Here is an 18069-nt window from a genome sequence, read left to right as displayed (position 1 = left end):
GAAGGGATGTACATGAGAAAACTGCCATTATATTCAAAGGACAGGTGGGAAACTCAGCTAATGACAAAAGGAAGGAAAGGCTTAGATCTTCCTAGGGTACATGATTCCATTTGGTCAGATAAATATCTCTTTAGGCTGCCATGCACATACGGAGTAGGGAAACGTTCAGTCATCCTAAATGTGGGCATCTGCTGTTGGGCAAAGGAACTCACAACCAGGCTCCAGGATGCTGCCCCCAGATGCTGCCCCGTCTGTCAGGGCTGCTCTGTTAGAGCTTGCAGCTACTTGCACATATCTTGGACCACCTCGGGCACCCCAAATGTCACCAGGTATTTGTCTAAGGAGCTCACTGCTGGCCTCCATCTCCATTAATTAGCAGGGCAGATGAGACAAGCTTCTCACATGCAGGTGCCTATTTTGTGCACACCTGAACTGAGGAGAGAGGAACCCCAGGTCTGTGGGTTTGTGACAGCCATGAGAGGGAGCTGAATCCCCTTCTAGGCCCAGGACCACAAGTCTAGAGTGAGATGCCTCAACAGACTCAGCTGAATCAGTTCCTCAGCAGGGGTAAAAGAAATCCCTCCTTGTCACTGTCTGCAAGTCCTGTCTGATATTAAGACAAGAAAAGATGAGTCTTATACATAAGCCTATCCTGACGAGAAATGACACTGCTAGAAATAAGCGTTTCTCCCCAGCTGAGGGAGGGAACATCAGCGATTCCTTCAGTCTGGTTCACAGCAGTTCCCCTGGAGCCCCAGGGACACCCGGAGGGAGCCCAGAGGGGACAGAGAAAGTGCCGCCTTGGGCTGGTCCCCTGCTGCTGAGCTGGGCCGGGCTCCTGGGCCGGAGGGAGCTCCTGGCCACTGAGCAGTGCTTGTGAGAGACAGCTCTGCCCAGGAGCAGCTCCTCTGCAAAGCGCAGCAGGGCTGGGGGCACTGCCTGCAGGCACCCAGGGCAGAGCAGCGAGGCAGGGAGAGGTTCCAGGCAGCGTGGAGTGGGAGGATGCTGAGAGCTCACTGCAGGAGAAATCTTCACAGCCCTTGACTCGGTAAGTCTGTGGGTGCAGGGCAATGTACCTGAGAGTCCTGGAGGGTCTCTTAGAGCTGGCCCATCCCAGAGCAGATAGGATCTGTCAGGATGGCTCTCAGGGTTTCTTTTGTGTGGAGAAGGACATGGTGCAGAGCAGGGCTTCCCTGCTGCACCCTCAGAGGGACAGGGCATCCCATCTCCCTTTTCCTGGGGCCGGCTGCAGGGGTGTGCAGCCGGGTGTGCAGGCAGGGGTGCCCAGGGCTGTTCTTCCCAGCAGGGTCCCTGCACCCCAGGGGGCTGTGTGCTGGGGCAGGGACTCTGCTGCCTGCCAGGGTCAGCACTCAGCCTGCCCGGGGAGCTCCCCACGGCGCTGTGGGGAGAAGCTGGGAGGGGAAGGAGAGACCCCCCGCCAGGGCAGGCTCCTTCTGCTGTGGAGAGAGATTGCTGTGTGTGTCAGGACTGCTCACAGCACCAGATCACCTTCAGGATATTACCTGGGGGATGTTTCAGTGGGAAGGACAAGGCAGGGGCTACCTGAAGCAAAGTCACTTTCTAGAGCCTGTGCTTTCAGTTTCCTGCTCTGATGGGGAGGCACAGAGATGTTAATGGAGATGTCATGTTTGTACAAGACACCGAGACTCCTTGAGCATTGCAGTGACAGATTAATAGGTCAGCAAGGAATTCATAAAGCCCTTACCCACCTTCAGCCCAATGATCAGCATCAACATAATCCTCAGGGTTGATCTCAGCTATTCTTTAGGGCCTCCAAACACCTGAGCTATCCTTAGACTATGCATGCTGTCAGGAGGTGTCTGCAGGGCAGAGCTGATCACGCAGCAGGTCGGATGGGGTCTGTGGGCACTGACAGGGAGGAGACATGGGGACAGAGAAAGAGCCCCTGGTAGGGACATCTCCAGGCAGCAGAGACATGGGCAGGGAGGGAGAGGGAGCTGTTCCCAGAAATGTTGAGGGAGGGGGGGATTCTGGCATCTCCCTGACATCCCGTGCAGTACAGAATCCTTCCCCACTCTCCTCTTCCACCCAGCACAGCTTCTGCCCCAAGGCCAAATGTTCCCAGGCTGTGTCACCCCGATGGTATCCCGACCCTTGATGAGTTTAAACCCCCCAGTACCTGTCTCTCTCCCCCTGTTCTTCCTCCCTCAGCAGCAGCACTGGGGCATGTCTCTGCATTTCCCCTCCTGTCTGTGCTGCCCTTGTTCTTGCCCTCAATCCCTCTGGGGAGGAGGGTTTCAGCTGCAGCTCAGACAATGAAAGATTGGGTCTTGCCCTGTAGATGTGTCCAGGGGAGCAAAGTGCCCCAGCCCATCCTAACCCGGAGGGCTCAGGGCAACACAGTGCTTGGGGCCGGGGAATGAGCTGGCTCTGTCTGCTCACTGCAGCTGTGGCACAGCCAACAGTCTCTCTGGGGTTGTCCTCCTGGAAGATGCTGAAGAGCCCTTCTGCATTACGAGTGAATTATAGCTGACATGAACTGTTGATTTCATACCTTTTCTGTCTCATACCCTCTGCTGTAGAGAAGGGCTGACTGCTCTGGAGCTGATGGGCCAAGGCTACTCATCCTGGAAACTCACTCAGCCTGCACAACCCAAACATCTAGCTTGAGAGACGAACAAGGAGGGAAGTAATGTGTGTTTGGGTAGGAACAAGGGACAGAGCACTGACTAATGCATAGAGATTTGCTCAAAGAATTCTGCCCTAACTTCTCAGTGTGCTTTTCCTCCCTGGACAGGTCCTCTTGCCCTAAGGCAGCGCATGTCCAACAGCAGCTCCATTACTGAATTTCTCCTCCTGGCATTTGCAGACAGACGGGAGCTGCAGCTCCTGCACTTCTGGCTCTTCCTGGGCATCTACCTGGCTGCCCTCCTGGGCAACGGCCTCATCATCACCGCCATCGCCTGCGACCACCACCTCCACACCCCCATGTACTTCTTCCTCCTCAACCTCTCCCTCCTCGACCTGGGCTCCATCTCCACCACTGTCCCTAAAGCCATGACCAGTTTGCTCTGGGACACCAGGGCCATCTCCTACCAAGGCTGTGCTGCCCAGGTCTTTTTCTTTTTTCTTCTGATGTCAGCAGAGTTTTCTCTCCTCACCATCATGTCCTACGACCGCTACATTGCCATCTGCCAACCCCTGCACTACGGGACCCTCCTGGGCAGCAGAGCTTGTGTCCACATGGCAGCAGCTGCCTGGGGTGGTGGGTTCCTCAATGCTCTGCTGCACACTGCCAACACATTCTCACTACCATTCTGCCACGGCAATGCCATAAACCAGTTTTTCTGTGAAATTCCCCAGATTCTCAAGTTCTCCTGCTCAGGCGCCTACCTCAGGGAGGCCGGGCTTATTGTGGCTAGTATCTGTGTATTTCTGGGGTGTTTTGTTTTCATTGTTCTGTCCTATGTGCAGATCTTCAGGGCCGTGCTGAGGATCCCCTCTGAGCAGGGACGGCACAAAGCCTTTTCCACGTGCCTCCCTCACCTGGCTGTGGTCTCCCTGTTCCTCAGCACTGGCATGTTTGCTTACCTGAAGCCCCCATCCATTTCTTCCCAATCACAGGATCTGGTGGTGGCTGTTCTGTATGTGGTGGTGCCCCCAGTGTTGAACCCCCTCATCTACAGCATGAGGAACAAAGAGATCAAGGTTGCCATTAGGAAAACAATTTCACAGCTGTTTCTCAATACTGATAAACTTCCCTTCTCTCTTCGCAAGTGACTCACAGGGTATCCCATTTCAGGCCTGTGGGGTTTTTTAATGTTATCATTTTCACCATTTGATTTATGATCAGTGTTTATGTTCTCATTTCCAACATCATAATGTTATCATTATAATTTTTGGTAATCTGTAGTTATTTTGTTCCTACAGAAAAGTTTAGACTCAACTCGCTTGTACTGAGATATGACTCTGCTCTGTCTCCTGGAGCCTGTATAAAGTATGTCTAACACTGGGTAAGAGCCAACGCCCCCATAGGATTTCTATAATAAAATGGGATCTCCCCAGTGCACTGCTGTAAAGTTGGGCTCTTCTTCCAAAGCTGGTGCCAGGAATAGGCACGAGCAACTGCTCCCCCAGAGAGCCTGTTCCCCATGGATTCAGGAGCCAAGAGGTCAATGTCATGGTATGGCCTGTTAGAGGCCAAGGGTGGGATTTAAGAGTAACTATTTGATGTCTAGTGACACTGGAGATGGTGAACTGGTCACTGAATTGCATTCCCATGGTTGTCCCACAAGTGACATGCAGATGAAGTCCTTAAGGAGGGGAGCCTGGAGCTGCCTGAAGAGCACGGGGTATCTCCATGGACAACAGGTGCCTGGGGCGGGCAGGGACTGGAGCCCCATAAATTGTGAGATCACCCAAGGTTGGGAGTCACTCAAAGGGAAAGCGCTAAATCCAGGTATCTTCAGGAAAACAAGGACTCTGCAATCCCAGAGGAGGCCATCGGGACGCAGCAGGCACAAGGAAAGGAGGCTGCAGAGTGATTCATCTCACCCTCAGGCACAGCCAAACACCCCTGCTCCCCTTGGAAATGCACCATAGTCCCTCCCTTCAAGCACTGCCACCTCCACAGACCCTTTGGGAGGGGGTTTGAAGCAGTGATCCCTACAGATCCTGGGGCCATATGGAGAGCACAAGGAGGGGGCCAGGAGAGGCTGCCCAGAGCAGAGTAAGGATGGGGGGAGATCAGAAGGGAGGTGACCTGGGCTGGGCAACGGCCTCCAATGGAAAAATGATGATGTTCAGCTAAATCAAGGCAATGTCCAGACTCTGGGTCTGTTGGTTGTTGCTGAGTCACAAGTCCTTGATGTCCTGGTGCTCCAGCAGGCCAGTGAAGTGGCTGAGGAAGGAGTGGTGCCCCCAGGCTCTTGGTGCTATAGTCCTCCTGTGTGGAGCTGACCACAACAGCCTGCCTGCATGGCCCTAGGGGGTCCCAGTGAGGTCATGCTTGGAGAGTAGGTTGTGATTAGCATTGCTCTGAGTCGGTGTGATGGATGATCTGGGTAGGCACCATGAGGGGGAGGAAAGGGCATGAGATCACAAGGACAAGAAGCAGGAGGTATGATTTCAGATGAGGTTAAGATAATAATAAAAAAAAAAAAAAAAAACAACAAACCCACAGTGACAGTGGGCCAGCACTGGGCCAGGTGACTGTGATTTTCTAAACTCTCATTTCTAAAGAGGTTAATCCGGGAAAATATTCATCATGATTAGAGTTGGGACAGGAGAAAGACTGGCTAATCTCATCTAACTGTAAACTTATCCTTGATCAGTGCAGCCCGCGGTGCTAGAGATGTCCAGAGGTCCCTTCTGACCCAAACTTCTGTAGAGGGAGGGACTGGTCAGTGGAGGTGTGGCCAGCAGACACTGCTGCATGCTGAGGCTTTGCTGGCATTTGTAATCCCTGGTTCAGTAAATCCTCAGGGTTACATGGTGAATGGGTTCATCCTCAGAAGGATGCTCTGCTCCGCTCCATGGACACCAGGACTCAAACTGGTTTGGGGATACCACAGAAAAGTTCTCAGAAACACTGCCAGACATTACGGAATCACAGGATCACAAAACAGTTGGAGTTGGAAGGGACCTTTGGACATCACCTAGTCCAAATACTGCTCAAAGAAGGGGCAGCTACAGCAGGTTGCTGAGAACCATTTCAGGTTGCATTCTGAGCATCTCCACAGATGGAGCCTGTGTGCTTACACTGATTTAGGTACACTCCTATCTAGGAAAAACAAGATAATGGTAGAAGGATGCTGAGGCTTGCAGAACTACCAGATACAACTGGTTTTGTGGTCTCAGCTGTAAGGGAAAAGGGAAGACAGAACCAAGTTCACAGAAAGGACACTGTGATGAAGATGAGAATGAAGTAAACGACCACCAGGGGTCCTAGAAGACCACCTAGAGACTGTAGTGTGCATGCGGAAGTGGGCAGGAACATATTATAATGATTTCTCAGAAGAGTAATGAATATGATAATTAATTATTGGAAATTACGTGACTATGTAAGCTAATTGTGTATAAATATCATAAACTCCAGTTCATTGACATGCATATTAGGAGGAATGATCCCCTCTGCGTCCAACTTGTCAAATAAAGAATACTGCTTAATGGCTACTACGGCTATTGAGACTGAATTCTCAGCTTCATTTTGTCACCCCAGATGGGACAGTCTCTGACCAGCTGCTCAACTCGTTGAGAAAATGACTCCCTAGGGTACCCCTGGAGATTTCTCTTGGAGGGACTCGTCATCTCATCCAGATTGTTGCAGGGGCAGACAAGGACCACCTGAGCAATAATGTATTCTTTCATATTTCAGATTTTTCTGGTATTCTGGTGTTTTCTGGTGTTGGGACTGGTCTTCTGGGTAAAAGACCCGTAAGTCGTGAGAAGATGTCCCAGACTGGGCTGGGTCTATCAGGTAGCTAGCCCTGAGTACAATTCTGGTTATTTGGTGTCTGTTTTATTCTGTATTGACTGACTGTGGTTTTGGTTTTTGGATATGGAATATGGATATATGGACTTGAGTTGAGTAACAAAATTTTGGTATTATGAGCTTTCATGTGACCTGAATTAGGAACTGGGGTGGGGATAACAGTAAATTAGTGAATTTAATTGTTTGTTATTTTGTGCCGGCACTTTAAATCTTTACCCTATCCTCCCTGCTTGCCTGCTTGTCTTAAACCCTTTCCCTGTTCATGGTCGAGACAGACAAAACTACAGTTGCAATGGACAAAACTATAAGACAGATTCTTCTTTAAAGCAAGTTAACACAGAAGCCAAAAGCCAAAAGCCAAAAGCCTTTATTACTCTCCTCCTTTGTTCCTTTATACTTTTACTACAGGGTGGACAGACTTTCCAGCTCACCTACTGACACGCCCCTTCATGTATGTGTTCATACATCGCATGTTCATGGAAATGAACCCTGGCTCTTGCCAGGGCGGAGAAGTTAATATGCATAAGCTCATCACGCAAACGTAGTAAGATGAAAAGTTCAAAATTTCAGGCTCCAAGCTTTCTGGTATCTCTATCCACCTAAAACTAGCTCCAAGTATGGGGTTATCAGTTTTTCCGACATGTCTCTTTTCTTATTGGTTCAGAGTTGTTATGCTCTCTTACTGCAGTTGATAAGCTTGCTCATCTTGCAGCTCCTCTTGTTCATGTTTGCTCTCTCAGGGGTAGATTGGAATCCTTTCAAGGTCAAAGTCATCCCTTCTCAGGGCCTCAGTCCAGCTGACATGAACTGTTGATTTCATACCTTTTCTGTCTCATACCCTCTGCTGTAGAGAAGGGCTGACTGCTCTGGAGCTGATGGGCCAAGGCTACTCATCCTGGAAACTCACTCAGCCTGCACAACCCAAACATCTAGCTTGAGAGACGAACAAGGAGGGAAGTAATGTGTGTTTGGGTAGGAACAAGGGACAGAGCACTGACTAATGCATAGAGATTTGCTCAAAGAATTCTGCCCTAACTTCTCAGTGTGCTTTTCCTCCCTGGACAGGTCCTCTTGCCCTAAGGCAGCGCATGTCCAACAGCAGCTCCATTACTGAATTTCTCCTCCTGGCATTTGCAGACAGACGGGAGCTGCAGCTCCTGCACTTCTGGCTCTTCCTGGGCATCTACCTGGCTGCCCTCCTGGGCAACGGCCTCATCATCACCGCCATCACCTGCGACCACCACCTCCACACCCCCATGTACTTCTTCCTCCTCAACCTCTCCCTCCTCGACCTGGGCTCCATCTCCACCACTCTCCCCAAAGCCATGGTAAATTCCCTCTGGGACACCAGGGACATCTCTTACTTGGGATGTGCTGCACAGCTCTTTTTCTTTGTCTTCTTGATAACAGTAGAGTTTTCTCTTCTCACTATCATGGCCTATGACCGCTATGTTGCCATCTGCCAACCCCTGCACTACGGGACCCTCCTGGGCAGCAGAGCTTGTGTCCACATGGCAGCAGCTGCCTGGGGGACTGCATTGCTTTATTCTCTCCTACACACTGCCAACACATTTTCCCTACCCCTCTGTGGAGGCAATGCTGTGGACCAGTTCTTCTGTGAAATCCCCCATATCCTCAAGCTCTCCTGCTCAGGATCCCACCTCAGGGAAGTTGTGATTATTGTGCTTAGTGTCTGTTTAGCTTTTGGGTGTTTTGTTTTCATTCTTTTCTCCTATGTGCAGATCTTCAGGGCCGTGCTGAGGATCCCCTCTGAGCAGGGACTGGCACAAAGCCTTTTCCACATGCCTCCCTCACCTGGCCGTGGTCTCCCTCTTTATCAGCACTTCATTTTTTGCCTACCTGAAGCCCCTCTCCATCTCTTCCCCATCCCTGGACCTGGTGGTGTCGTTTCTGTACTCGGTGGTGTCTCCAGCAATGAATCCCCTCATCTACAGCATGAGGAACCAGGAACTCAAGGATGCCCTGAGGAAACTGGTAACAGGATGAATTTCAGAAACAATAAAATATGTGTCTTCTGTAGATAACTCTAAATGTAACTGATTACATACAGGATCTCAGTCTGTAGTTTCTAGTTGGGTCTTTTGGGATTGATTTTTTTTGTTTTCTTTGTTTTACTTCACATTATGTTCTCTGCTAAAAAGTGTGTCATTATTTTTTCCTGTTCTCATTAAGTATCTATCAATCTTTTGTGTGAACCAGAGTCTGTGTAAATGAGGATCCATGCTCTCATTGTGGTTAAACAAAATAAAGGACACTGTAGAGACATGCTTTGAGATCCTTCCTCCAAGTCGTTCTCTGGACCTGCCAGCTCAGCCCTTGTATTGGTCTAAGATGTGAGTGGTTTTGTGCTGTGGTCAGCGTCCCACGGTGTGGAAGTCCTTTAACTGCAGGTAGGGACAGGCAGTGGGCACTTCTGTGACAGAGCTGGCCTTCATGACAGCATTTCCATCAGACAAGGGGATCTTCTCTGGGCAGTGCATGAAGGCTTAGGTCTTCTTCCAGAGTTGCTTTCAAGACCATGCCCAGGAAATAACCCAGGAGAGAAATCACCAGTGAGGAGTGGAAGCGTGTTTCTGTGTGTGCAGGGTAGGGGCACACAGCAGTGTTCTTGTACAGCCAGGCTCCTGTGAGAGACCTGAAGGAACAGCAAAGTGGGGACTAACCTGTGCCCATGTGCGCTGGGCACCCTGGGGAAGTTGCCCCAGGACAATTGTCACAGATCATACAATAACAACCACCATTTACAGCACAGGTCTCTCACTGCAGAACAGAGAGGTTGTTTATCCTTCCACAGAGTGACACCAAATGATTATGTCAGAAGTTCAACTTTGCATTTTACAAACCATAAACCTGCACATCATGTGTGTGTGGTGAAATAAATCTGAGTGAGCACAAAATCCATCAGCTATTCCTGGGGGTGCCATGAAGGCCTGTGACACTGACTGTAAATTGAAGTCACTTCATGTAGAGAGTCACATCCCCTGGGGAACCCCCTGAATGCAGCACTGGGTTGTGCTTCCCTGAACCACGGTCCCTGTGTCCATTCCTCGTGCCTCGGGGCATCTCCCACGGGTGCAGAGCAGGGCAAGCACCGCAGGGCTGAGGTGCCTCCCAGCCTCTGGGGGTGGCAGCAGGAGTTCTGAGAGACACTATGGCTCCTGCAGTGCACTGCCTCTGCGTGTGCAAGGGAAGGACTCGTGTCTCCGAAGAGCCCTGTGTGTAGGTGTATTGAACTAAAAGAGAACAGGATTCAGACTAGATATAAGGCAGAAAGTTTTTACAATGAGATTGGTGAAACCCTGGAACACATTGTCCAGAATGATGATAGATGCCCCATGCCTGGAATAATTCGAGGTCAGGTTGGACAGGGCTCTGATGAACCAGCTCTAGTTGAAGATGTCCCTGCTCATTGCAGGGGGATTGGACCAAGGTGACCTCTAAAGGTCCCCTCGAACCCAAACCATTCTGATTCTGATCCTATGAACTCTCTAAAAGGAAATGTCTTCCTCTCGACCTTTCCCATCCCACAAACGTGCTCAATATCACACCCTACTAAAACAATGTTTGCGGCATTGGACACCATAGGCCTGCCCAAGGCCTCCCTACTGAGATAAAACAGAAGCACAAAGCATTCATCCCTGCAGGTGGAACATTATTGTGCACCCTGGGTGCAGGCCTTGTCTTTCCTGAGAGCTTTCCTCAGGTCCTCCCTGACCTCCCTGTTCCACAGGCTGTAGACGAGGGGATTGACCAGGGGTGTGAGGACAGTGGCAGAAGAGGGAGAGCACTTTGTTGAGCTGCCTCAGCGGGGCTGTTCTGGGCAGCAGGTAGACAGTGAGGACGGGTGCAGGAGAAAAGAGAGATGACAATGAGGGGAGAGGAGTGGGAAGAGAAGGTCTTCCTGCTGCCCATGCTGGATGGGATCCTCAGGATGGCAGCTATGATGCACACATGGGACGCAAAAGCAAACAGGAAGGGGAAGACAACGCTCAGGAAAGACAGGATGAAGGATGTGAGTGTGACCACGCTGGTGCCACTGCAGGCAATCTCCAGCAGAGAGGTCACAGAACAAGTGATCAGTTGCCCTGAGGCCACAGAACTTCATTTGGGATAAGAAGACTGGGACTGTTGCACACACCAACATAGCCAAGGTGCAACCACCAGCTGAAGGCAGACCTTCCAGGTCATGAAGCCTGCATAGAGCAGGGGCTGGCACGTGCCCAGATACCAATCATAGGCCATCATGGCCCGCAGGTAACACTCGGCAGTTGCAAAGCAGCCAGAGCAGTGGAGCTGAGCCATACAGCTGTGAGCAGAAATGGTCCCGTCCCCATTCAGCAAGCTGGCCAGCAGCCAGGGCAGGAAGGTGGAGCTGTAGCAGGTCTCCAAGGAGGACAGATTGCCCCAGAAGAAGTACGTGGGGGTGTGCAGATGCTGCTCTGACACCATCAAAACAGCGATGAGGATGTGCCCAATCACAGTCATGATGAGTGACAGGAGGAAGAGTGGAGTCTGGAGTGAGGGCACATTCCCCATTGCCCTCAGCAGGAACTTCGTGGGTGATGTCTGATTCTCCTCTTCCCATTTTTCCATACAGCTTTGTTTCTCTTTCTTCCCCGACTTGCCAGGAAGGAGGCCTGTGACAGAACAACTGCATTTCCACACTAAGTAAAAGAACTGTGATGGACATTACTGATTAAAAAGGTTACAAAAAAAAAAAAAAAAAAAAAAAATCTCAGCTATTTTCCTTTGTTCATAGTCTATTTTTCTCTCTCCTTAAACTAAATTAAGGGACCTGGGTTCTGCAAGACAACAGACCCACTTGTCCCAAGAGCAGTCCCTCTGACCACAGGGCTGACTTGCCCCATGGAGCTGCCTCTTCCTCATGCTGGAACGCAAACATCATGTGCATTTGCTCACATTTTGAGATCCTGCTTTCCTGTGCTCGGGGGATTCTCAACATGACCAGAATAGCTGTTTAGAACTGAGATCCTCTGTGCTCTTCCAAGGAAAACCAGTGCCATGATATGAAATAAATTGTTTCTGTGAAAAGATCAAGGCAGATGTCCTTTCTCAAACTGGGAGAAGGCTGAGCACAGTGCTGGGTGAGTGGTCTCAGCTCTCAGAAATGCTGCCCTTCTGAGGAGAGCATTCCTGCCCTGAGCAGGCCAATTTCTTGCATTGAGAAGGAGCAGGTCAGGAGCTTCCAGCTCAGACAAAGGGAGTGTTCAATGGGATCATGACAAAGGATGCTTGATACCACACTGTGTGTGAGACAGTAAAAGAAAAGGTGAGAAACAAAGAGAAAAAAAAAAAGAAATTAAAGAAAATTATAAATGTGTATCAACCAGAAATCTCATGAGAGACTTTGTTCAGGGAGGAAGGAAAATGCCAGTGAGGACCACTCACTCCCCATGCTCACCTCCTCGGCACAGGGTCCCCAGGGATTTGGGGCTGCCCCCCTGTACATCCAGCCCAGCAGCAGGACCTGGCACAGCCAGCTGTGCTTGCAGGGCTCCCTGCTCAGCACTGCCGGGCACTGGGAGGGGTGTCCCGGGGGTGCCTGGTGCTGAGGTGGGAGAGTAGCAGGCTCAGGGCCATGGGCGATGCCCGGGACATGCCTGAGGGCACAGCCAGGGAAAGTGCCTGCCTGAGAAGCAGCCTCACCAGCTGTGCTCCTTGAAATACATGGTGCTCTCAGTGTTGTCAAACCCACCTCCCAGCAGAGAATGTTTGTCTTCTGGAAGAGAGGAAGACAAACAGCTGACAAGGATGAGTAAAGCCCCCAGCCCTCCCCACTGGATGAGTGAGAGTCCATGTCAGAAAGCTGAGGGTCTGAGCTTGTGGAATGGTGAGGAAGGGAGAGAAAAAGGAGAAAGCTGAGAAAGGACAGAGCCCTGTGGGAGGAGAAGGGCTCAGGTGATATGGACCCACAGACCCTGGTCTGACTTTTCCCCCATCCCAGCTGAGGTGGGTGAGTGCCAGGGCTGGCTCCAACACAGCCCAACCCAGCCGGAACTCAGCACCACCAGCCCCTCCCCAGCATCTCTGCTGGAAGTTACTGGGTCTCAGGGGATCTGGGGAAGGAGGGAGATGGGTTGGGGACCTGTGCAGCACAAGACAGGGCTGAGACTCAGCTCTCACTCAGACACTTTCCCTGCACAAATACCCACAGCAAAATCAGCAGTTCCCTGACTCGGGACATCCAGCACCCATCTGCAATGCTCAGCATGAAGGGTTGACCTCTGTGCTGACGGTGCCTGGGAACAAAGACCTGGGGCCTCACTCTCTGCTTCTACCCCACCACATCTTCCCTTCTGTGATCTCTCTGCAAACCCTGACTCAGATCTAATGCCCTGCTCTGCCCTTGCCTTTTTCTCCCCACATCTTGAGATTGACATGCCAGCAGCAAAAAATGCCCCCTGTTCTGCACTGTGACCTGAAGCTTACAGCACCAACAATTCCTTCAGTGACCCAGGCACAGCTCAGCTCTCCCCAGGCACTGCAGGGAGGAAGCATTGCTAAACTAGTTCTCAAATCAGGCTGCAACTTCTGAACTGCTGGAAAGGCTGGAATCTGTTGTGGCAAGGCCTGCCTTTCCTGACAACCCTGAGTACTTTGAACTCCAGGTGAGGCTTCTCTAGAAAGTAGACTTAGGCAAGGAAATCATCAGGATTCAGCAAAACTCATGACAGAACCCTATAAGAGTTACCCAGAGTATAACCCCCATCACCTCCTTGAATTAGACACTAAAAATCTCCACACACTGGGCTAGTTTTTCAAAACCAGACTTTTAAAGTAACAATACAGTCTAAATACCTCAGTGCTGAGAAACAAGTTTCAAAGAAAAATAAAAAAATAGTTGAAGCTGTATCATCTGGATTTACAAATTCTTTATCAGCAGAAAGGAAGTCCCATGGCCTACGGGATGTTTCATTAGCAGTTCCTACGGAAATTAGTTTTCTTCGGCCTCTTGGCTCCAGCATGCTGCATTCACATTGCTGGCAAGGGGACAATTTCCAGTTCAGGCATCAAATTTTTGCCCATCCTGCCTGGAGATACAGGACAGCTCTTTCACACATCACGCAGCATCTGAATGAAGATGGAGGTAGTGTGAATTTAAATGGTTTGGGCTCAAATGAAATCTCAAAACATGATCTTGCATGAAAGCACCTTTTTCAACTAGGCATAAGTTACACAACTGTGAGTCCAGATCTAGTTTGCAGAGTTTCTCACCTCTCTCGATAAGGAAGGTATGGTGCTGGGGAGAGGGGAGCACGTTTTGGTTTACTAAAACCCTGATGAGTGTCCAACCTTTCCTTCCCATGGCCTCTGGCATTCCATTCCTTGAGATGTAAACACAGTGAGGCTTCTGTCAAGAATCCTTCAGATGTTAGTATGATTTCCCTAAGAGTAGCAGTACCTGAAAGAAACAAAGAAACAAAACAAAGTGAATTAATTAAGTGTAAATTAGTGCATGTAGCATTCTGCTTGCTTTGTAGACATGCTGGGCAATATCAATTCAATCTGTATCTGCAATGTAAACAATCCTCAAGTAGCCCTTCCAAAGCAGATTCACATGAACGCTGCTCTTGTAAAAGTCTCCTTTTGTATCCCCAGGAGGCATGGGCACTGCTGATTTCCCTCTCCAGAGAGTGGCAGAGGCTGGATCCCCTTCTCAGGACAGACTCCTTGCCAGGAAGCCACAGGCATGGGGGTAGCTCACCTGGTTTTCACTGGCAATTCACTCAATATCTCTTTTGGTGTACTTGCTGTTTTTCTTTGACAAGTCTTAAAAACAATGAAGAATCAGAAAAAAAAAAGGAAAAAGAACTAATAGAAGTTAATCAGTCAAGGCAGGGAGGTTGGAACTAGATGATCTGTAAAGGTCCCTTCCAATCCAAACCATTCTGTGATTCTGTGATTTTATGACAAGCACCAACTTAAAATGTTGCCTGTCCCATAGAGGAGCTCCATATATGTGAGACACATTAAACAGGCCATGCCTCACTCCCCATCTTCCCGGTCAGTCACAGAATCATAGAATCATTTAGGTTGGAACATATTCTTAAGGTCATCAAATCCAGCCATTAAACTAACACTGCCAAGCCCGCCACTAAACACTGGCCCTATGTGCCATATCTACATGTCTTTTAAACACCTGCAACAATGGTGACACAACTTCTTTCATGGGCAGCCTTTTCCAATGTTTTATAACCCTTCTAGTAAAGAAATGTTTCCTCATATTCAATCTAAACCTCCCCTGGTGCAACTTGAGGCCATTTCCTCCTGTCCTTTCACTTGTTACATGGGAAAAGAAACTGGCCCAGACCTCACTGCAACCTCCTTTCAGGTAGTTGTACAGACCGATAAGGGTGCTCCTGAGCTTGCATTTCTCTACTCTAAACACCCCAATTCTCACAGTTTCTCCTGATGAGACTTGTGCTCTAGACCCTTCACCAGATTCATTACGCTTCTTTGGTCACACTGCAGCACCTCAATGTCTTTCTTGTAATGAGGGGCCCAAAACTGATCCCAGTATTCAAGGTGCCATCCTCACAGTGCCGAGTACAGAGGGATGATCACTGCCCTAATCCTGCTGGCCACAGCATTTCTGATACAAGGCAGGGTGCTATTGCCTTTCTGGACCATCCTGGGCACTCTCTTGGCTCATTTGCAACCAGCTGTTGACCAACACACCCAGGTTCTTTTCTGCTGGTCAGCTTTCCAACCACTCTTCCCCCAGCCTGTAGATTTCCATCGGGTTGTTATGCCCGAAGTGCTGGCCCCGACACTGAGCCTTCTTGAACCTCATACAATCAGCCTTTGCCCATCACTCCAGCCTGTCCAGACCCTTCTGTAGAGCCTTCCTAGCCTCCAGCACATCAACACTCCTGCACAACTTGGTGTTGCATGCAAACTTACTGATGGTGGACTTAATCCCCTCATCCAGATCACTGATAAAGATATTAATGAGAACTGGCCCCAATACTGATCCCTGGGGAACAGCACTTGTGACCGGCCACCAGCTGGATTGAACGCCATTTACCACCACTCGTTGGGCCTGGCCAGATGCCCAAGTAAGGACATTACATTGTGGATGGCTGGTTTGACGGTGGGGTTCAGAAGTTCATGGTGAATGAATTTTTCTCTGCAGGCAGATCAGTAACACATGGAGTACTGCAAGTGTTCACCCTGGGATCTGTCCTGGCAAACATCTTTAGCAAGGACATGGAAGAACTGAAAGAGTGCACTCTCACTAAGTTTGAAGATGCCACTGAATTGTGGAAGTAAGGGTCAATATGCTGGAGTGCAGAGTTGCCATCCAGGGAGATCTAGAGAGGCTGAGATGTTGTGGATTAATCACAGTAGACTGCTTAGGCTCACACAGCCACTCACTCACTCCTCCCCAGTGGGATGGGGGAGAAAATCGGAAGGGTGAAAGTGAGAAAACTCATGGGTTGAGGTAAAGACAGCTTAATACATAAAACAAAGCTGTGAGCGAGTGACAAACACAATAAAGAAATTCATTCACTACTTCTCACAGGCATGCAGGTGTTCAGGCATCTCCAGGAAAGCAGGGCTTCTTCGTTCACAGCGGTTATTTGGGAAGACCAGCGCTGTCACTACAAACATCTCCCTTTCCTGCTTTCCTGTAGTTTTGATTGCTGAGCACAATGTCATACAGTATGGACTGTCCCTTTGGTCAGCTGAGGTCAAGTGTCCCAGTTGTGTCCGCTCCCAGCTTCTTGTACACCCCCAGCCTACTTGTTGGCAGGGCAAGTTCCCCCCATTATGATGCCAGTGAGAGCAATCAGTTCATTGTCCCCCCCATAGCCCCAGCAAGACATAATCTCATAACATACAATTTGCAGCCTCCCCCAGTATCCAACACTTTCCCAGCCCCAGCTGTGTCCCATGTGGGGATTCACAGACAGCCCTTCTCTGGGGTCTGCCAGGGTCTGCACCAGGAGAGAGGCCGGGCAGGGCTGGCCGGTCCCCCCATACAGGCACTGAGACCAGCAGGAGGATGGAGATGGTTTAGCAGCAACGCTCACCCATAAACCTGGGTGAGCAGCCAGTGCTGGAAATGACCAGCAAGATAGGCTGGGGGGTGCTGCAGAGCTCTGGGCACTCACCCCACAGCCCCAGCCCCTCGGAAGGTCACAGCAGCTCCTGGGGCACAGAGGGCTCTCAGCCTCCCCATCAGCCCCAGGGCTGGCGCCAGCCATGGCATGAGCAGACGCAGGCCAGTGTCTCCCTCTCTCTGCTGCTCTTCTCTCCAAGAGATCCTGATTGCCCAGTGCTGGCAGCCCCTCTGTGCCCGTCCCTCTCCCCAGCACAAGACTCCTGCACTGGGGGCTCCCCAGGCAGCTCCTGCTGTGCCAGCCAGAGAAAAGCTGCCCAAACTGGTGCCTCCAGAAATAGGTCTGCTCTTGTCGATGGGATGTCACCTCAGGCACAGCCCTGAGCTGGCGGTGCTGCTCTGCAGGGCAGTGGTGGCTGAAAGCCACGGGGAGATGGTCCCAGGGAGATCCCCATGGATCAGCCATCATTGCCATTGCACTGGGCACCCCCACGTGAAGGGGCAGCACAGGCCTATTCCCTAACACATCCCCCCATGCCCTCCTGCCCTGAACCCCTGGAGAACCCCAGCACAGCAGCACGCTCAGAGGGGCAATTCCTTCAGCCTGTTCCTGACCTCATCTTTGGAAGAAGAAACCAACCTCCAGAATCAGCACTAAGAAAATCCCTTTTATTATGGTTATGTGGCACGGGAGGCCAGCTGTACTGTCCTACCAGACACACGCACAAAGGGTCTGGGTCAGAGAGGCTGGTTCATGTTTCTGAGGAAGAAGAGTTACTGCATATATTTCTAGAAAAAAAAAAGATTTAGACAAATAAAATGATCAATGTACGGTAGGTTTCAGAGATGAATTTGAAACACTTCTGAAGAAACAATGGCACTTTATTGCCTCTGAGAGGAAGCTAACTGAATCAGCTTCTTCAGTGCATCCTTGATCTCCTGGTTCCTCATGCTGTAGATGAGGGGATTCACTGCTGGAGGTACCACTGAGTACAGAAATGACACCATCAGGTCCAGAGATGGGGAGGAGATGGAGGCGGGCTTCAGGTAGGCAAACATGCCAGTGCTGACAAACAGGGAGACCACGACCAGGTGAGGGAGGCACGTGGAAAAGGCTTTGTGCTGTCCCTGCTCAGAGGGGATCCTCAGCACGGCCCGGAATATCTGTACATAGGACAGCATGATGAAAAGAAAACAGCCAAATACTAAACAGGCACTAACCATGATAAGTCCAACTTCCCTGAGGTAGGAATCTGAGCAGGAGAGCTTGAGGATCTGGGGGATTTCACAGAGGAATTGGTCCACAGCAATTCCCTGGCAGATTGGTAGGGAAAATGTGTTGGCAGTGTGAAGGAGAGAATTGAGCAGCCCAGTGCCCCAGGCAGCTGCTGCCATGTGGACACAAGCTCTGCTGCCCAGGAGGGTCCCGTAGTGCAGGGGTTGGCAGATGGCAACGTAGCGGTCATAGGCCATGATGGTGAGAAGA

At 50.4% G+C, this 18069-nt stretch overlaps 2 protein-coding genes across 2 annotated transcripts; one reads left to right on the top strand and one right to left on the bottom strand.

The window, feature by feature from the left end:
- Window positions 1–2802: 2802 nt before the first annotated feature.
- LOC122153139 (olfactory receptor 14A16-like) lies at window positions 2803–8464 on the top strand (the record flags this gene model as incomplete). Its single annotated transcript, XM_042789241.1, has 2 exons — window positions 2803–3563; window positions 8317–8464. Coding segments are annotated over exons 1-2 (909 nt in total), but the record flags the coding sequence as incomplete, so codon positions are not given.
- Window positions 8465–9746: 1282 nt separating this feature from the next.
- Window positions 9747–18020, bottom strand: LOC122153002 (olfactory receptor 1G1-like; the record flags this gene model as incomplete). Its single annotated transcript, XM_042789132.1, has 3 exons — window positions 9747–9751; window positions 10801–11008; window positions 17556–18020. Coding segments are annotated over 3 exons (678 nt in total), but the record flags the coding sequence as incomplete, so codon positions are not given.
- Between the last annotated feature and the right edge of the window lie 49 nt (window positions 18021–18069).

This window comes from Tyto alba, unplaced genomic scaffold (assembly GCF_018691265.1).
Source record: "Tyto alba isolate M040663 unplaced genomic scaffold, T.alba_DEE_v4.0 Super-Scaffold_15, whole genome shotgun sequence".
Lineage (NCBI taxonomy): Eukaryota > Metazoa > Chordata > Aves > Strigiformes > Tytonidae > Tyto > Tyto alba.
This window is presented reverse-complemented; position numbering and strand designations above follow the sequence as displayed.